General features: G+C 35.3%; 2 protein-coding genes across 3 annotated transcripts in view; one reads left to right on the top strand and one right to left on the bottom strand.

Moving 5' to 3' along the window:
* LOC100367644 (phospholipid phosphatase 3-like) overlaps positions 1-22,152 on the top strand; it is a 212,664-nt gene that overhangs the window by 38,312 nt on the left and 152,200 nt on the right. The window lies entirely within an intron of this gene.
* LOC102804656 (PDF receptor-like) overlaps positions 6,956-22,152 on the bottom strand; it is a 35,897-nt gene continuing 20,700 nt past the window's right edge. Inside the window, exons 4-13 of one of the 2 annotated variants that reach the window (XR_014929887.1) lie at positions 19,510-19,613; positions 18,194-18,344; positions 17,437-17,590; positions 15,931-15,991; positions 15,358-15,427; positions 14,587-14,672; positions 10,178-10,364; positions 9,889-9,984; positions 8,930-9,213; positions 6,956-8,478 (exon numbers count right to left, since the gene is read on the bottom strand). Coding sequence is in view for 1 of the 2 variants with exons in the window: in XM_085501050.1 (XP_085357176.1) it covers positions 8,995-9,213; positions 9,889-9,984; positions 10,178-10,364; positions 14,587-14,672; positions 15,358-15,427; positions 15,931-15,991; positions 17,437-17,590; positions 18,194-18,344; positions 19,510-19,613 (1,128 nt within the window). In the remaining variant the exon portion in view is untranslated. The remainder of the gene's footprint in view (positions 8,479-8,929; positions 9,214-9,888; positions 9,985-10,177; positions 10,365-14,586; positions 14,673-15,357; positions 15,428-15,930; positions 15,992-17,436; positions 17,591-18,193; positions 18,345-19,509; positions 19,614-22,152) is intronic. The other variant, XM_085501050.1, reaches the window with a different exon arrangement.

Raw genomic sequence — 22,152 nt, 5'->3', positions numbered from 1 at the left:
CCCATTGGATTCAGGAGTGGAACTTCTGCATGTCTTCTCTTACCCCAATCTGATTAAAATCTGATGTAGTGTACGGGCTTTAATTAATTACACTACTCCAGATTTTAATCAGATTGCTCACCTGAAAGTTGATTATTCTATGCCTATTCATTCATGTTCTTTGGAATTGGTGTAATTGTGACATATTAGAGTGGACTCAGTCACATTATTGCTATATCACCTGGCAACCCCAGATTCAAATCACTTGAGTGATAGTGCCAGCCTCAGGGCATCTTGGAATTGGTGAAGTAACAGTGTAATTGTGACATATTAGAGTGGACTCGGTCACATTATTGCTACATCATCTGTCAACCCCAGATTCAAATCACTTGTGAGTGATAGTGCCAGCTTCAGGGCATCTTGGAATTGGTGACGTAACAGTGTAATTGTGACATATTAGAGTGGACTCAGTCACATTATTGCTACATCACCTGGCAACCCCAGATTCAAATCACTTGAGTGAAAGTGCCAGCTTCAGGGCATCTTGGAATTGGTGACGTAACAGTGTAATTGTGACATATTAGAGTGGAATCAGTCACATTATTGCTACATCACCTGGCAACCCCAGATTCAAATCACTTGAGTGAAAGTGCCAGCTTCAGGGCATCTTGGAATTGGTGACGTAACAGTGTAATTGTGACATATTAGAGTGGACTCGGTCACATTATTGCTACATCATCTGTCAACCCCAGATTCAAATCACTTGTGAGTGATAGTGCCAGCTTCAGGGCATCTTGGAATTGGTGACGTAACAGTGTAATTGTGACATATTAGAGTGGACTCAGTCACATTATTGCTACATCACCTGGCAACCCCAGATTCAAATCACTTGAGTGAAAGTGCCAGCTTCAGGGCATCTTGGAATTGGTGACGTAACAGTGTAATTGTGACATATTTGAGTGGAATCAGTCACATTATTGCTACATCACCTGGCAACCCCAGATTCAAATCACTTGAGTGATAGTGCCAGCCTCAGGGCATCTTGGAATTGGTGACGTAACAGTGTAATTGTGACTTATTTGAGTGGAATCCGTCACATTATTGCTACATCACCTGGCAACTCCAGATTCAAATCACTTGAGTGATAGTGCCAGCTTCAGGGCATCTCGGAATTGGTGAAGTAACAGTGTAATTGTGACATATTTGAGTGGAATCAGTCACATTATTGCTACATCACCTGGCAACCCCAAATTCAAATCACTTGAGTGATAGTGCCAGCCTCAGGGCATCTCGGAATTGGTGACGTAACAGTGTAATTGTGACATATTTGAGTGGAATCAGTCACATTATTGCCACATCATCTGTCAACCCCAGATTCAAATCACTTGAGTGATAGTGCCAGATTCAGGGCATCTTGGAATTGGTGACGTAACAGTGTAATTGTGACATATTAGAGTGGACTCAGTCACATTATTGCCACATCATCTGTCAACCCCAGATTCAAATCACTTGAGTGATAGTGCCAGCTTCAAGGCATCTTTCTGCATTGCATGATGTGAACCTGAAGTGTCTATGTCGATCAATCTATTCCTTTATCACAAAGATCCGAGCTGTCTGGTCTTACTTTGAAGTTTATTGCACCTTCGTCCTCCCCCAAGGATTATTGAACTTTCGGTCATATTGAACGATGGGGTTGTCAGATGTCCCGCATTATCTTAGTTGCTGTGCGCTTTTGTAATGCCGCAACAATATTACCGTTATTATTGCAACACAACGCCACATCTGTTAACTGTCAATTGAACATTTAGTTACAATTTCTGCGTGGTTTCAAAAAACATGGGCGTGGCGTTTTGGGGAGAACACTGTCTTACCAGGTGTGGTTTAATGTTCTATCTAGTCTTGCATCCAAATTCTTTGTGCCCGTCAAGCAGGATATTCCGCGCTCCACATTGCAAAACTAGTGGTGAGTCATCAGTTGACCAGCCATGAATGAATAGGGTAAATAATTGAAGTGACTAATAAACAAGGTGACTAGCTGTGTAGCCCCCCTTTTTTTATCTGTTAAGTTTTTGAGAGTATAATTTTTTTGTTATCAACATAGGGATGTACAAATGTAGTTGGCTTATTTTTGGTGTAGCTATACAGCATGCAAAACATTAACTTCCAATTATACTTGAAACTGTATATTATTAACAAGACACTGGTGACTGCCTCTGCTGTTATCAGATCATCAACCAAATTTTTAAAACTAGTAACTGCAATCATGGTGTTTCAACTTGCCAACATTGACTAATTAAATCACAAAACCATTCAGAACTTATTTTGTTTAAACTTTGTTTGAAAGAGTGTTCCTGCAAATCATGAATTACAAAACGACTTTAAATTGATAAAGGTAGTTATGTTAAAGCTGTGATTTTTATGCTACACAGTCCTGTCAGACTGATTTGTTGTCATATTTTATGGTCACCACTGAGCACTGCTAATCATTCCAGTAATGAAAATAAAACAAATTTGAAACATAAATGACAGATAATATGCAAATAAAAAAATATGAATTTAAAAATCATAGTTTACAATGTTCAATCATTTTCTGTCCTCAACAAATTATTGAGGTTGGTGTATCTGGGCATCACTTTACGCCAGCCCCCAAAACACCAAGAGCGTTTTCTCAAACCTTGCGTACTTGTATGTCATGTTATCAGTACATTTGCACAGATGATCTATTTTTATGTTTATTTTTTAATATGCAGAGTAGGCAAGTAAGATAATGGCATACAAATATGTGAGGTTTCAATTCAGTGTTATTTGAAATACTAATTATCATTATATGATTAATGGACCACATAAGGCAATTAGGACACAATTAATGATGAATCACAATAACAAAAAGTTAATATTAATGTAATTTATATATAAAATATTCAACAGATTATGATTCAGAATTGTTATAACTCTGGTATGAGTTGGTAGGACTTTGCACATTTATAAAAATTGCATGTATATTTTAATTTTAAATGAGTATCTCAAAGATGCCAAGGGTGCCTGAAGTGCAAACATTCTCAGCTCAGTCTGGTTTTAAAATGCCAAAAAAAAATTTCAACAATGTCAAATATGTCAAAATTGTAAAACAATTTAGATACATTTGTGACCATCAGTTTAGTTTTCAAACTTGCATGTAATGGTATATTAGTCTACTGTTGGGCATACCTCACTAGTGCAACACTATACTGGTAGTAATTCCCAACATTTCACTTTAAATAATAAGTATACACTATGCTTTAAACGGAATCGTGGTGAGAAAAGGCTTGAAACTTGAACCAAACACTTCATGCGTACGTAATTATTCTATTTGCTATTCCTGATAGACTGTAGTAGTACCTACAATCAAATGAGTCATTCAACTTATAAAAGAACTACAGTCTGTTTGTAAGTGATTTCCGAAAATAAACTCATTATCCTGTCCATTAAAGATATTGATTAAAATTAATTGAACTTAAGTAAGCATTAGCAGTAGTAATTATGAAAGTTTGTAAACAAAAAAGACTAAATTAGCTTACAATGCTTAGAAACTATTTTTACGATTGAATAAGTGTAATGCATAACAGAAATCGATGGACACAGTGGTTATTTGAACAACAATCTATTTCTAAGTGACCGGTAGACAACTGGTTTTACATGGTTTATCTATACAGTCGAACCTTTCATACCGGTCACCTGGAAATAAAATATATTTCATCTGTAAAGTGAAATTTGACATATGTCCCCTATTCATATATACCTCTTGACTTGAAATCTTCCCAACCTTCACAGAAAGGCCACTTCCCCTATAGTGGTCACTTTGACCCAATCCCTTGGGTGACAATTATAGACAGGTTTGACTATATATTAGCAAATCAAAAAACATAGGTTTATCAGTGTGAACTTTCGGTTTATATTATATGGCTCAGAAGGATGCTATAATCAGATAATTCAATGTTTTAAAATCATTTTAAAGCAGTTTCATCTTCCATGTTACGTCTTGGGTACTTACAATGACGTACTGTGCGACTTAAGGTAGAGATGCAGGTTCGTGGGCACTTGGGAATGAAATTTTTTTTTTTGGCTTTTTATTATCCAAACAGTCTTGGCTATAGACTGTTAAAATTTTGTAGAATAGTGGAATGTACTCAAAAAACGATTTTGAAATATAGATGACAGGTGCAAACATTCTCTCTTTTGAATGCTTAGCAAGATTTGGCAAGGCTGTACATAAATAATAAAAAAGAAACATGGTGAAAAAAAGAAATGACGGGATTTCCATATTATGCACTATATTTAACTTTTCACAAAACGATAATACATTTATATTTGAAACTGTTACAGCCATTTTAATTATGAGCATTAGCAAAATTCTTACTGAGTGAATTGTTATGCAAATTAGCAATTATCTCAGCTTCTTTCTAGTGCACATCCCAGAACTCTAAAAAAAAAAAAAAGCTCCTAGACGCTTTGACCTTTTGTTTTGAAAATGATTCACAAATCATTGACAATCTGTTGATCTTCAAAACGCCGTCTGGGCATTGTTTTCGGTTGAACAGTGTTACAACAATCGTACAGACAACTAGCCGGGGTGTTAATATATGCATAAACTTGAAGTAGTGAAATTTGGGATAAAATTCATACAATAAGCTTTCCGAAAATATATAGTTTTGTAGACAATGGAGGTCATCTTGGTTTCCTAATTAACTAATTAAAATACCTGTCAGGTGAACTGCATCTCTACCTTAAATAATAAAATTGTCACGTAATAACTGATTTCTTGTGATTCCCTGATTAATTATGCATGATTTCTGAAAACCAAATTTTATTTTTCTGTGATATGTGATCAAGACCCCATCCCTTTTTTAAGTCTCAGATTGTGCATTTTCTACTTACGATCACGTTTGTAAGTCTCAGATTGTGCATATGATTTTTCCATTGTGTGTTGTCTGTCTTTACAGTTTGCGCCCTCCAGCGACGATGTGCGTAGTAGATGTAAGTAATGTCAGTGGTTCAACCCTTTATGACTGACGACCACAGACCAACACACTATCGACTATTAACCGCGTCACATGTACGTCACAACAATGTCCATAGCTTGAGGGCATGACATGGTAAATTGTAATTTTACTCCAGGGATTAGTATGATATCGATTTGACATATTGGTTATTGAAAATAATACAGGCGATTATTTGTGTTACTATGACAACCAATGTACGGTTTTGTGATTCTTGACCTTTCATCCGTTTTGTTTAGATATGTACTCATTACATTTCAGACAGCATTTGTTTTATCTTCACGCAATTACCACGATGGAATGCACCTTATCTTTTTTTTTATAGAAATCTGTCTGTACTGGTTTGTTTCACCCCAAAGGCACTGTCATGCCTTGAATTCCATTATCTGAACATTACCTTGCCGTTATTGCTTGAAATCTTTTTTGGTTAATCTTTCAGAAAAATAAACACTAATGAAAGCAGCTTTCATTATTGATGCTTAAGGGGTCTGTAGAGTTTAATTTCAGACTCTACATTTTTTCGAATGAGCGAAACAGATTGAAACATCCATTCCCAAAGACCTAGTTCTGGAACTGCATACACACTAGATTGGATTTTTACCACTAGATGGACCGAGTCAGCTATCTCCAATAAAGTCTCCATATACATGTATAAGGTCCCAATGACATCGACCAGAGTATGTTTTAAAATTGAGTCAGGTGGAAGGACGTAAATCCAGGTTTTGAACTTAAGGTTGCAAATAAAGACGATAATTGTAAGTTCCCATTAGACGAAGTCCTAAAAGAGCACCTATGTTTCATTTAAACTTGGCATGAGTGCCTCTCATTGTGGGTTAATGACGCGTGGCCGGCTGACGACCATTTATTAAAAAAAAAACACACACAACAAAAATCAACATTTGAGCATGCCATCAACAGTTTCTCAGATATGCCTGTACCGATCTAGCATTGACAACATTCATGATGGGTTACTAGTGTATGACACTTTGTTTTGTAATTTGATTCAAAATGATCATCCCTCTCTCAAAAAAGCACACCAAATATCATCATTTATTTCTATTGTCCTCTTTTCGAGTCTGACTGGTTTAGTCCAATCAAAACTGTTTTTTCTCATAAAATGCGCTTTTGTTCTCAGAGGTTGTTTTAGCCGTCTATACAGTTCACATGACATCAAACAAGTGACACTGACCTGTTCTACTGTGCTAAGAAAAAACACAAAGTAGGAGTTCGAACTCGGAGCTCACACACAGACCGATGTGACATACACACAACGCATTGAGCTATTTGAAACTCGATAACTACCATTGGCTTTTAGGCTAGCTATTTCATTCATTCTCTATCATTGTATGACGCACACGTTTACCGATTCACGCATTGCATAACACATGTCTGAGTACTTTTATAACATATTCCATTTGAATTGTATGTAAAATAATTCACATGACTTGATTTATACATTAGCACATTGATTTGTTGATAACCTATAACAGACTATGGATTTTTTGCGACCAAAATACTCTAAAAAATGTCATAAACGATTACTCAGGCATGCCTGGGCCAATTTTATTCAAACATCACACATGACGAGTTACTGGTGCACATCGTGATTTGATTCACTGGCTGACTGGCGGCCATGATTGTTTTATTTTCTCTCAGACATGCTTTAACTGATTTTGGGTATGAGCGACACACATGGTGTTTTATTTCGTTATTTGATTAAAAATGATACAAAACATTCCCTATCCGCACTTCTTTTCAACCCTAAACCCCCGACCCAAGGCATTGATAGTGAAAGCTGTGTGAATAAGGAATTATTGCTGTAGTATGTTTTTGGTGCTAGTTACAGGTTAACGGCTGGTATTTGGCACCTGGCGTTACTCCAATGGTTAAGTTCAACTTTGAGGATCTTCCCATTGTTTCAGACAGGAAAACACACACAATGAATAGTTTATTGTTTTATTTCCAAAGAACAATATGTATAGACGTGAATACACCAAGAATAGCATGGTTGCTTGAATACATTACCATAGTTTCACAACTTATCATGATATATATATATATATATTGAATAGGCAAAATACACAAAAGTCTATAACAAGCAGTCGGCTGTATACAATTGTATTATAAACTGGCTGGCACGGGAGAAGGTGTACGTCGATTATTCAGTCAGAAAAGTCAGGGGACATGCAGTCACTCGAATTGGACTGAAGAATATTCCATATATGGTCATATTATCAGTGCTTATATGTGTCACATGAGCACATCACACACAATCTACATAGTAGTGTACGCGAATGATTAACAAAGTAAAGGTGTGCGATGCAATTGTATGCTCATCATTTAAATGTAGTTTCAATTGTTATCTTTTTGTTACATTCTGGCATACACAACTAAAAGAAGAAAATAAAGAACAAGTAAACTCAACAAATATGAAATACTATTTAAAACGTTCAGTTGTGATAATCAAATTAAGTACATAGAGACACACTGCATAATTGTGCTTTAAGTTTACTTTTTTCATCAATTATACAAATAAGTTCTTCTCATTTTATACATATACAATGTTTTTTGGCAGTTGGTTCCGCCGTTAGTTCTGAAACTAATAAAGCGTCATTTTTTAAATAATTAATATTAATTAAAACAATGATTAAAGCAACAATTAAATGTATACGGCAGCCATGCAAAAATGTACATATAAACCAAGGCTTGTAGTGTCATCAAGTTAAAAAATATCTTCCTCCCTGCTAATTGCCAAGCATTCAAATATTTACATGTTTATTCATTAGCTATCTCTGAAACAATATTCTGAAGTGACGTTAGATCGTCTAAAAACGACGTGTCAAATGCCCTGTCTTATTAAATCGGAATAAATTTACAAATATTTTCCAAAATAGTATATATGTACAATATCAACGCAACAACACACTCTCTGTATAGATTGTGATAATAAAATTTGCCGATTCAAGGTCCCAATTTTCGTCTCAGCGTCACTTAAATATGAAAAGAGACAGTCCAAATATTTATAACAATTCACACATCATTGAAAGGCTGTAAGGTATTAGGTAGTGAGACACACATAATATGCCCTTAAGTCGAACGCGGTGGTTGTGAGTGCTAAACTGTACTATTGAAATTGACTACTAGTCCCTACTGCTGTATGTTTTATTCAATTAACATGAGCACATGTCTTCTGTTGTATAATGGGTTAAAAATTCCTTTCCTAGAAAGAGAAACATTTTCCTCAAAATCCCGGTATTGAAAATTCTTCTGAAGTTTCTAACGATGAGCGAACGGGGGTTTGACTAACGCATGCTTGGTGAAATATAGAATGAATGTGTGGATGGAGTACGCCATCACACAGCCACGAAGCCTAACAGACGGCGCTGTAGTGGTACTTTGTTGTGCTTGCAGGTTCCGTTGCTACATCGCTTGACGTCATGCTGACCAGAGTCATTGTCCGAGGCTGAATGATGAAAGAGAGAAAAGCAGGAAAGTAAAAAAAATAGAAAAGCGAAAGAAGGTTAGTAAAGCTATAGCGATTCATTGTTAGTAAAGAGAAGCGTGATTGGTTAGTTAATTAGCAAAATACGTTATATGTTAATGACAATAGATGAAATGTGCAAATTGTAGCAGATGATAGATGATAGGCAAGTTGACTGTGACGTGGTAACGCCAGCGAACGCATTAATATACTTGCACATATACTTGCTTATTCATTATCAGAATGCCGGAGTTTTTAATACAAGATACAATGTAATATTGGAGGGTTATTTTAATTATGTGCATTTAAAGCTTAGTCCGAAATATTTACTCAATCATGCAAAAACATAATTGCAAGTTACATTTTGCCCAAAAAAAGATTTATGAAAAAAGAGCGATTGCGAGTGCAATGTTTGTTTTCCCACTGAACACACCTTAAACCCGAACTCGCCTCTAAAACAGTACCTATAGCTTCAGTAAATTTGAGCCAAGGCCATTGTCATAATAGGCTTGTGGACACGTCCTCAGCGCTAGCGGGGTCAGGGCCTCCGGCAATGCCACCTGGAGACGGTGGAGGAGAAGGCGAAGGCGAGTTTGCACTCAAAGACGGCGAAGCTAGTACGGGACTACTTGGTTGTTGCGGTAACTGTGTTGAATGTTTAACGAATGACATCCTAATGGTTTCCGTTGTACTATATATGGAGTTGAGGCGATAAACCTACATAGACACAGAAGTTAGGTTAGGAGTCATGCAATCTTCTGAAACCATTCTCAAAAAGTGATTTTTATGCAAACCGCGCAATATCTGAGCATTATGGGAACAAATTTACGAAATGTCCTTCATATATTAAAAAACATACAAATATTACCAGATTATTAAGACACATAGCATGGGGTGTTATGATTTGTTCAACTCCTGGAAGACGACTTAAAAAACCCTGAGTAAATATAAATGTTCAAATATGTAAATAAACGAGAACACATCGATTGCAGAACAACCATTGTTAACGTCACGATAAAGCTTCATATCTTGAGAAGAAAATGCTGAGAAGTGAATGCATGAAGTTAAAACTTTAAACGTAAGTTATAGATCTCTTGATTCACCCATATATGCCTTATTGAGATTATTGATTAGCTTCTCCCAATATGCAATACGGAAAAAATACTTTTCATTTGTAGACTATACATTCGTGGCAAGTTCAATAACGACACCGTTCGACATTACTTTGGTATTTGATAACGGTTTTGTTTCTGCGATACTATTCAATGTCATGTGTTCACAGTCTGCATGTGTCTCGATTTGCGAGAAATCAGAATATGGAGACGGCGCGGTTGCTCTTCTAACGCTGAATTTGTTTTGTATTCTTCGCATTAAACTTGTTTGCTTACTTACATCCGTGGTGGTGCTGTTGGACTGACGTCGAAGTCGACCACCCGGCTGGCGAGAACTCTTCCATCCAGCCCATTTACGACGAAGCAACAGTCGAACCTAATATAGTTAAATATTGAAAAGCTTATGTAAAATGATATAAATAATAATACGAGTACGCCCTAAACTCGTTTCGATATAACATTATTGATAAAGTCGAAATTGAAATATCCGAAATTGACGCAAACATAAGTAAGTAAGTAAGTAAGTAATGCTGCTGATATTAATTTACCCCCAAAGTAGTAAACCTTACCTCCCCGTTAACAAAGCAATGCAGGAGTGAAACTATGACGCCCTGGAAAGGGGTCACTATCATCACCCCATAGAAATACAATACGATGACGACACGGCTCTCGTGAGATTTGGGATTATCTGGCAGAAACAATAAGTTGGTGACGCCCAGTAAAGGTGCTAATAATATGGCCGCCTTTACAGCTTTTCTGTGGAAATAATTTAGCATAATATTAATCAGACACAAAAAAAGGGATATGCAAGTATTGATTGAAAAGTACTTTGTTTTTTGACGACTAAAAATTTGATACATAAATCGAACTGTCCACCTTAACTAGAGGACACGAACCGAATTTAGAATATTTCTTCAAACAAAATATCGTCTACTTTTATAATACCGGTAATCTACTACCAAATATTTATCTATTATGAGAGATTGCTCTGGAAAGTTTCCTTTTCATTGTTTTGATATTAATAGACCGACTTTGCGTTTCAAGTCCCGTAAGTGAATTCAGTACAATATAACCTCTCTGTGAATGTAAAAATGGTACCAATCTACGACATGTGAATGTATAAACCATCTTGTTACATAGCAATTTCATACTCATAATGTTGTTATATTGTACACAGTCCCTCTACCATGGTGAGATAGAGGGACTGTGTATTGTATTACAAATATATTTACACTGTGGTCAGTTTGTAAGAGCAAATAGAAAGACAATGTTAAATGGAGAAAAACGTAACACTCTATGTACAAGTTTAAGATAATTGCCTTCCACTAATTTTATATCACAAACAGAGCAAAAGTGACTGTAATAATTACCGCAGAGAAAACCAGGGGTACGCACAGAAACACGTTGGTTTGGTTCATTGAATAAAATTACCATAAACTCAATAATATATTCAGCTTAGAAAGAACTGCGGTGTGCTAAGGTTATTGGAGGCATGAAGTACAAATTTGAACTATTTATTGCATGACAAATCATTGGAGAGTGTCTTATTTTGACCACAGACGACAATCCTTGTCCTCACAGTTATGCATAATAATGAGGTCACATGATCCCATTTAGGTGGGTAAATAATATACATGGATTTCTACCCTTAAGTAATCAGATCTGTGGATCATCCAACACCACCTATGTACTAAGTTTTATTGAAACTTGATGAGTGGTACTCAAAATATCTGTAGAAAACCTACAAAATTGGTTAATTTATGCAAATTAGATACTCAGTAAGTACATAATTTAACCCTGAACTAAACATGTATATGCCTTATTCCAGAGCAACCATGTACCAAATTTCAATGACATCTGAGCTAAAACCTGGCTAATTATTATGCAAATTAGGTCATTAATATTCTAGAATTCAATGAAAACATCAGGTCTGTGCATTGTCCCAGACCATCATTTTTTCCATTGGAATCTTTTAAATGGTACTTGAAAAACAAGTGAAAATGCTTAAAATTGGCTAATTAATATGCAAATTAGGTCAATAATACGCATGGTTTCAACCAAAAACTAACCAGGTCTGTGCATTATCTCGGACCATTTTTGTATGAAGTTTCATTGTAATCTGTAGAATGGTACATCAGAAGCAAGTGGAGATGCTAACAAACGGCTAATTAATATGCTAATTAGGTCAAAAATATGCAAGGATTTCAATAAAAAAAATTATCAGGTCTGTGCAGTATCCAAGAGTTTCACTGACATCGTTTGAATAGTACATGAGAAATTGGCTAACCAATATGCAAATTAGGTAATTAATATGCAAACAAATCCAACCCAAAACTGAACATTATCCCAGAGCATCTATTTACCAAGTTTCATCGAAATCTGACAATTGGTTCTTGAGATATCAGTAGAAAAGACACACGCACATACATACATTACGTGATTGATTTGTGTCTTCAATCACGGGTTTGTACGTTATTCAATCGTGTCTTTCCAACACAATGTTTATTACGTCATTCAATCGTGTCTTCAAAACACAAATTTTGTAATGTTATTCATTAGTATCTTTCAAACACTCTTATTTTATTCATTCGTGCATTCATTAACACAGTGTTTGTTATTCATTCATTCGTGGTTCCCAGCACTGGGTTTGTTTCAATATTCGTTCATGCCTCCAAACAGGGTTTGTTACGCTATTAATTCATGCCTTCCAACGCAAGGTTTGTTACGCTATTAATTCATGCCTTCCAACACAGGGTTTGTTATGTTATTTATAACATAGAGGAAATTTGTTTCTCACTTAATTCCGAGGTGGATATTTGCCAGTGTCTTACAGTAAGCCTATGTGTTGCTGATATACAAAGCTGATGGATTAGCGCAAGACTTTGAGAGATTACACTCAATAAATAAAAGGACTACATACAGTGGGACCGAATTTAAAATGATTTATTTACTCGGATGTAACTCAATATAACGACGCAATACATTTTCTTCCTTTAAAATTAATCTAACAACTCTAGCAGGGAACCGTCTCAGAATTGTCAGACTTAATAAATAATTTCTTGAAGTGGCAACCCGTAAAATGTGCCGACAAAACACGCCGTGCCGTGATATAAGGTCGACGCTTACGTCACTATTCTATCGTGTTGATGTAAAAACTCAGTTATTATATTTAATTGTTTAAATCTACTATTGCTTTTGACGTGAATCATTGATGTGCACCGAGGTGCAGGTTGTAACGTCAATTTCAGTGTACATCACAATCTGTTTACGTATTTTCCCGAGAAAGAAGCAACAACAAGTTTGTGGGTTTTGTTTTTTACCAGTGGAATCCACTAATATCAATTTATACCCATATTATTCATGATCTATTTTTGTCTGGGAAAATATGATATTAAATCAAACAATTATTTGTGAACTCAAGAACATTGTATCAATACATATTTTATATTTGTGATATTGTGCTTTTCATTTGTTTCGCGCTATTCCAATGATCAACTAATAAATGTGTTCATCGTCAGATATAGATCCCAACGTCGGTGTCATATTTGTTTAAGGTTAAAGTAATATTATGGACTTTTGAACTTAATAACTTAACCATGTATTTTTTTAAAAAATACATAATGCTATATATGGTCAGATGGTATGACAGATGACAATATAAGAATAACTTTAGAACATCTATATAGAGTAGCGATTGAATAATGACCGTATGCCCACAGAAATTACTAATTAACAAACTATGGTACGAGTTCAACCTAAATACCCACAATACACCACGAACCCTGTTTCGAATAATGGAATATATTCTAAATCAAAATAATTTACGGAGTGAGTTATTAGGTGTTGTACACGAATGCCCCCAATTTGCAACCGATCCTAACATCGATATAAATACCAATCAATGAAAACCTAACATATATACATGTGCACTGAGTTTGGCACTTAAATGGATACGCAACTTTGACAAAAAATTTGTTTTCATTTTTCTGTTTTGTAATATTGTCTTATTTCATTTAAATTACGGTTAGGTTAATACTGTTTAGCCTTTTTCACCTCTTTGCAATGTGGGAATTGAATAGTTCATATTGTTTAGTCTCTGTTATCCCTTTGAAATGTGGGGCTAGCATTGACATCATTCAAGAATTCACCATTTCATCGGCTTCGATTCATTATTTTTTTTTTATCTTTTTTTTGAGTGACGGTCTTGGCCTATGGCTTCGACTAAATCTCGCTGTTATTATTTTCCCATACTGTGCACGTATTCAAGTATTCACTACTCGAAATATTGACACCTGGAGTGTTGGATTTAAGTAGCATTTCATTGAAATAACGTTTCCCATTATTGCTCGGATTATTAGCACGATGTCTATTTTTGGTTCAACAGCCAATTTAAAATCCGTATTTTACCCTTAGAATGTGGCGAGCACGCGATGTCGAAGCGCAGGGATAACGTAATTCGGAGATTATTTTTGCCAACAGAAACATAATGCTGATTAAGACAATAGTCTGCACACATTTTAGTTGCATTGTTTTACGAGCAGAATATCGCTCTGGCGATATGCGAAACTTCGCTATAAATTAGTAATCAGCGGTTAATACACACATTTAAAAAAAATTGCAAATATGGATGATTAATAACACTATATGTGTTCTTTTTACACTAAAGTATAATTATCCTGCATTTGAAAAGATCGGGAACGATACCGTTGATGCTATCACTTCGAAACATAATGATGGGTGTTATCACTCTATTTCAACATGGCGCTCTCCACTCACGGCGTTGTAGTTATCAAGTTATTAAGTTCGAGGATAGATATCATTAAACCTCCCCCGGCAACAATTACCAAGTGAGATGTTTTACTGTGATTGAGTGCGTATAACACCTTGAAGTACCGTATATCAAATAACTACGGGCTACTGAATCGTGAGTGGTAAGACATGAAGTGAACAGTTAACATTCACGTTAAGCTATGCCTACCTGAGTTGTTGCGTTTCGCTTGTGTTGCTTTCTCGAAGCTTCGTCACAAGTATTCGTATTATGTTTATCAGGAATCCTAAGTTTATCTGTAATAAATGGAATATCTTAACGATTAATTTATTTAGTAAGCCTCTCTCTTTCGCTCTTCCAGTACGTGTACATGTCACTACGACAATGTATATATTTTCTGAAAGCTTAGATAAAGGAAAACAGTAAATTTCTGTCAGTTACTGTACATGTATGCATTGCAAAATGTACATTTGTGAAAGCCTGTACAGTTCAATATTCATAACTTAAATATGCATATACATAAAACTGCTATAATTTATTAATTTTATAGTGAAAAGAAATACATGTATGGAGATTATGAATAGACCACACATGATATTAAATGATAACTCCCAATTTTTCATTTGCTGTATATTATGATTGATATCATAGAACCGTATAACTATATTAATATTATCTAATTGCAATAATCTGATTCTGAACAGAAAGATTACTATAGGACTTCTAAAACGGCTTTATCACCGACTATCACGAAACAGTGTCATATATTGCTTGTAGTGATCGTAGTTGTCACTCTATTATTGGGGTATTGTTATTTGCATGACATCCAAAAGATCATACATCCTGGTAAATGCATGACTTCCAAAATATCACTTTCTGGAAGAGGGCGCACGTTCACTAACAATGTGAACCAATTATTTTCTCTGTTATAGAGAAATATTTCACGTTTATCACTCATAAACTAGTTATGATGTCACTTACAAGTAAAATAAGGTTTCTCGGGATTTCAACAATCCAATAATACGGCGATTTCACATAACCAAACCAACAACTGTAACAACAATACACATTATGCATTAACAATTATTGTATTTGTGTTGTAATAATAAAGTGGTGACGTGTCACATCACTGATGTATGTGAAGACATACATGTTAAATCATGTCCCGTGCATGCCTGTCATCCGTCTCATGGGGCTGACATATGCAAATACACAATACGTTGACAAGTAATACAAGACATTTAAACGACTAGATACATTTCTGCTGAGCAGAGGCAACTAATTAACGCACGCAGAATACGTTTCACAATGTAATTTGTAACGAGCGTACTGACCGAGTACCAACGACATATGTACCCGGTATGCTACAATACTTAATCACCAGCACTGGATGTACTGTGCTCCATTTAATCCGTTGATATTCGATAACTCTTTTCAACATGACAGTTATATGGACGACGGGGTTCGAAGTAATTTACGGATATCCGAAATTTCATTTCCACGAATATTATAAATAGTAGTAATGCCGCAAAAAAAAGTAACTGTCTCACTCACGCTTGTTCTGTTGTAAATTTCATTGTAATGGCCCACGCTGTCACTGGGAATAATGGCAATACTGAAAAAACAATAGTGAATGGGATTGTACATATCAGATAAATGAATGTAATTACTTCTCAGAGTGCATGTAGTCTAGTGAATTCCATTATGATTCATTTAAGTTCAGAACAGTGCAGTAAAAATTCTGAAGTTCAAAGACTGGATTCGTAGCTGAAGATGTGACGATAATTAGGGAGAAATTTTAGACACGTAAACGTCCGACTATGAGTTTTAATGATAAAGTAACTAGACGCCATTCGTATTAACGCTGTTTTAGACTTGCGAAGATATTAATCATGAAAAGTGAAACAGACCACAGTTCTGTGATAGAGAAACCGTGAACAGACATATCTAATAAACCATCGTACTTAGGGACGACGTCAAAAGATCGATGTTGGATAAAAAAATTAATTCCTTTAGTTTTTTTCCAAACCACCCTACCCCCACTGAAACTTAATTGATAAATATTGGTCATGGTGTCAGACTACATTTACCATTAAATACAAATTGATAATCGTACAGTAGTATTGCATAGCAGTTGGTTGTCGGGTGGGTGTAAAAAGATTTTACAAATGCACCTCATTTGACGCACAGATTTACATTCGAACCAAACCATTTTTCTGTTTTTTCCCTTTTCGGTTATTTCTGTCCATGATTGGATAGAAAAAAACGAACTACAAATACTCCAAGATTTTTTTGACTTCATTAAAAAATAAAATCGTTTTTGTAGGATGGAAACTTTTTAAGGTCAAAACCCCCCACCCCCAAACTAAAGGAAATAAGTTTTTTATCCGACATCGATCTTTTGACGTCGTCCCTTATTGCCTGTTACATCGTAAAATATTTAGTGCAATTCAACTACACGTAGATCCAAAATGAAAATAATGACTGTCGGTTATCACGCATTTAAGTTTATAACATTAATGAATGATACATAATGAGTAGGTAAATGGATTTATATTAATGGTCCATTATCACAACATCAAATCCTGCGATATAGGCTTCAAGCTGTATCACTCTGAACGAAGGAATGTTTTCTATGTTTCCATGGAAACGAGTCAATGATGAAATGTTCCTCGCAGCGATTGTTTCAGTAAAACAAGCATAACAAACTTAAGATTACTAGGTTTACATAATTGAGTTTATATACGAGTTCAATAGAAATAACAGCCTGGTATATTTTGCAAATGAATATTAATGTCCTGAGGTGGTTTCAACAACGCACATAAAAACACCGACACGCCTTTTTATATGTAGTCTCGCAAAAGTGTAGTTTATATATATATATATATACTTGTGTGAATGTCGATGAAGGAAAATACTAATATTTTTACAAGAAAATAACATAAAATTGCATAATAATAGATAACGTTACAAGTATGTCTTGTGTGGATTTTTTTGATTATATGGAACAAATAAAATCCATTGTTTGTTTCAAAGAATGCAAACAAATAGATGACTTACTCCATCCTATGAAATAATATAGCTTAAAATTGGGCTTTTGAAAAACAGCTGCTGTAATCATCCCGTTTAAGTATAGACCTTCGACGAACATCCAGGAAAACACACAGAATCGAGTGTACTGTCTGAAGTACTCAAACGTTTCACAGAGTCCTTTCTGAAAGAGAAATTACTGTCAATGCACCGTTGAACAAATCTCTGTTGCTATCCTTTTTTTCCTCAAAATATCTAATTGTGGCAGGCTCAGCTTTCTTCTGCTATTCTGTATTGCGAGCGGGTGTCAACGGAGCTTTTATTGAATTTTTGAATATATGACAGGACTGTGCACCAATCCCTCTATTAAATGCGTTCTATAGGCATCTTCGTTCAAAATATATTGATTTGATGCAGAGCCAATGTTATACACTTCGAAACGCACAAATAAAACAGTCTCTTTGTTGTAACATTTCACATTGAAGCCGTCAGCTTTAGATTTTTTATATTAAAATATCGAGTTCCCGAACTGAAGATTAACGATCAAACAGATAATTCGCATTTCCACAGTTTTGTAGTGGAAAAAGGAACCGCTGGCATTTTCACGAGTCCTTGTTGCTATCGATTTAGCCATCTATCTATACAATGGTTGCTTAGAGATCGAAATATGCTGTAAGTGATTTGTATGCTGACTTAGAGAAGGGAATGATACATATCGAGTTCAAATTGAAGTAAACAAGAATATATTATTTCTGTGAAACATATATTATCTCAATATCCAACCTACCACTTTTCCGATAGACGGTGGTTTATGTCCGGTAGTGAATTCTTGCATCCTATACGTGTTATCTACATATAATATAATATCTAGAACCGTTCGAATTAATAAAGATAAAAACAGCTGCTTGTGTATTGTTGTTCTTTCGCATTGTAGACTCCTGAAATATGGATAACACAAGTGTTTTATGAATTTGGATGTCGTTTGATAATTACTATTTAGAGTCGCTAACCATGTCTCACAACAACCTCTTGTGTAGCAAGTGTGCACATGAAATGATTTGTAAATAAAAAGATGCCAAATACTTAGCTGGTGATCCTTTAATATTCGCGCATGAGCAGTTTACACTGTTGATTTTAAACGGAAATCCTCTCATCGAATTACTCATGGAAAAGCATTTTAATGACACAATGCAATTTCTCTCCATGTGTATGTATTGAGTTTTATTTTCCCACCGCATCTGACCTCGATAAATTCTGAGATACTGACATGTATTTGCCGTTCGCAATACGTTTATTGGGACAGCAAGTTAACAAACTTGCTAACCAACTTTGGTTTTGGCTAAGCAGATGTGACCAACGCAAACTTGGATACTTCCCAGGTGAGTAAAACTCCATAAACTTATTTAAAATATTTTGTTTTTAGAAATTACTAGCATTTGGTGGTGGGAAAATGATGGGTAATATTTGAATTGTTGGTCGTCTGTTTAGTAAAAAGTGGCTTGCTATTGGTGGGCAAGTGTGCTCCCTAATTTGCTGCCCCAACACTTCTGTAATTTACATAGTTAAAGCGAGGGAGTCGTCACATACGCATGCGTCAGATGGCCGTAGCGTGTCATTGTTTTTAAACAAGCGTCTACCCATGATCCAAGCGTTTTAGCGTGTGTTGTTATCGTCGCTTGGGACTCAATTCCCGCGCGTGCGCAGGTGACGACCCTCCCGCTTTAACACCATCTGGACAGCATTTTTACAGACTGTGGTTTTACTTCATAAGTTACAAAATATATTCAGGTCAAATAACATGTTACAATTAGAAAACTCTTCTCAAAATCCAAAGATTATATGCAATTAAAAATTAAACATAATGCCCTGTTTATTGATTTATAAAAAATCCCCTTATGAGTTGAATAAAATAATTGTAATGTCACAACCTCAGTTGGTTCATTGCTTGAGGCACAGCACGTAACAGATAACGGCATGCAGTGCAAAATGTCACGGAAATAGATTTGATATGTTTAAGTTCTGTCAAAATAAACCAACTGTGATGTAAACAGATGATTGAAAAAAACACATTATCACATGCAAATGTAACATTTCCATATTTACCTGAAATAACAAAATATAAAGAACGCCACCAGGAGACAGGCCAGGGAAATGCTGTAACCGACGATTTCCAGTATTCTAGAACCATTTATAACGTCTGCAACAAACTGTAGTACATTCATTAGCGTGAGAGTTATGAACATCGGCCAAGAAGTGGTAAAAAACAGTTCACAAAAGTATATCTTCGTTTTATGAACAACTTGAAAACAACAGATAATTATGACCATTGAATACAGGTATTTTGACAAGAGTTTAAGTTTGTTGATTAATACAGTACATAACAAGTACATATAGAAATTATATGTTGTGTAAGGATTGAATCTGATTATGCACCATAAGCTTGCTCACAGGACCCATATTTCAGATATCCGAAAGGTTTGATGAAAATTCATTCTGATAACATTTCACAAACACGTTGCTGATACAAGTAGTGCCAGCTTAAGGGGCGTTACCTTGTCCCTTCCCTTCCCGGGTGAAGTGAAATACCATCGCACTAGGGGAAAGAACGGAAACTGGGCAATGACATTAGAGGCCGACATACAATGTAATTTCACGTAGTTAAACAAATATAATAAGTCGATACGAATTATGTTGCCATGGTGATAATACTACATTTAGTATCGTGTTACATACAATGCCCACTGCAGAAACTGAACGTTGTGAATTAATGGAACATCGTGTTTAGGTGAATCATAGCCCACTCCTTTGTCGTCATCTCTGAATGCCGATTAATAAGTTTTAATATAATATTCGATATTTTGATATTTATCATTGAAATCGATACGTTCACGATTTTGATGTAATATAATGTCATTCATTTATTCATTCCTAAAAGACATTTAGCCCTGAAACGAGCAATTTACAGTTTGAGATACGGCAGACGCCGGCATACACCCTAGCCATTAGTACATTATAGTGCTTCTGTTATTTAAATATAAATATATGTTATTAAATATTGAAAAGAATTACATCAATTCATTATAAGTATAGTTAAGCTAGCCATAATTGTGTAGTCACATAGTCGAATGATATTAGGTGTAACAGTTAAATATTAATATAATTACACAATTTATGGAAGATATTCAACGAGTGACCCATGATATCAGATTTATTTTTATATTTCCAGCTGTTTCCTCAGCGGAAACATCAAAAATCGTTATTTATTGTATTTACATATATACAAGAACGTCATTCATTAAACGTACCTTGTGGACAGTTTATCGCCTACGTTTACACAAATCATTTATTTTTTTGGAACCATTAATGTATTTACGGCTATAGAGATATATTGGCAACACGTCTGCTAATTAAATTCGGGGCTAATTCTATCAGTGGTCTTCACTCATCGCAACAGTAAATTGGCAAGCAAGTGGCGGCTCTGTGAGGAAACGAATTGTTTGCGCTGCTAAGGTAAGGTTGAGAAAATTAGAACTTGCGAATTTTTCAAGGATGAGTGCAGTCAAAACGAAAACGCATTTTGGTGAATGCATGGAAATATCGGTATATAGTAAAAACATTCAGATTGATCATATTTCAAACAATTATCACAAAATAAATTGTGAGGTGACTGTAGGTGACATCGCAATCTCAAATTCCAATGAACCAATCATATTTGCCGATGTAATATGAAACAATAATTCATAATACATTAATACATATGTTAAATTAACACACGTGATTTGCATAAATATCATTTGGTGTAAATATTGGGGCTGATATTGCAACAAATCACCCATAGGTATTATACTCTAATTGTCCATTCTGCGGCAACTTACATAGTAATTGGAAGCGAAGAATGTACCACGATTAAAACCTGAGCAATGTGGGCATGATTTTATTGTTACGATCGGTGCGGGAGTATTGATATCATTATGATCCTAATATATAGACAGTCTGACGACGGCCCAAAACAACGAACAATTTATTGAACGAGATTTCCGATAGGCACAATAGAATCATTCGCCTTTATAAGCTGTCATCACGTTCTGTATTATACTTTACCAGTAAATTATAATTAAGCTAGAACCGTATATTGTAAGAGATTGAAAGCGAAGAATGTACCATGATTAAAACATCAGCGATTTGGGCATGAATTTACTGTTACGACCATCGTTCATTTTTAATAATGACATCCATCAGTTAACAAGAGCTGAACATCAAAGCTGAACGTGAAAAGACAACTTTGAAATGATTCAAAATATCTATCATTTCTGTGCCTACCGACGACATGACAAATCTGTCATTATTAGCCCAGATTCCACTTACGCAGTACTGCCAATCTGTCTATATTAACCAAGAGTCTCCTTAAATCATTAGAAATTTCTTTCTATGACTTTGTAAATATTATAACGAGCAAAGGTTGTTTCGACAGTTCAAAAGTGTGACTTGTGATGAGATGAGGAGAGCATGTGAAAGCGTTGCTAATGATACTAGAAGAGTGTACAGAAAAGAAGCAGAGCAACACTTCAATGACAAATTAATAAATTCAATAGTGACAGTGGACTATATCCACGACACAGTTCGAATCTTACATGTGCACTTGAAATACATTTTAATTAGTGGTGGCACTTGAGAAAACGACCATTGATGGTGAAAGATGCACGTCATCGCAGTACTGACAGTGCGAGAAGTGAAAATAATTAATAA

This window comes from Saccoglossus kowalevskii, chromosome 7 (genome assembly GCF_978046115.1).
Source record: "Saccoglossus kowalevskii chromosome 7, keSacKowa6.1, whole genome shotgun sequence".
Lineage (NCBI taxonomy): Eukaryota > Metazoa > Hemichordata > Enteropneusta > Harrimaniidae > Saccoglossus > Saccoglossus kowalevskii.
This window is presented reverse-complemented; position numbering and strand designations above follow the sequence as displayed.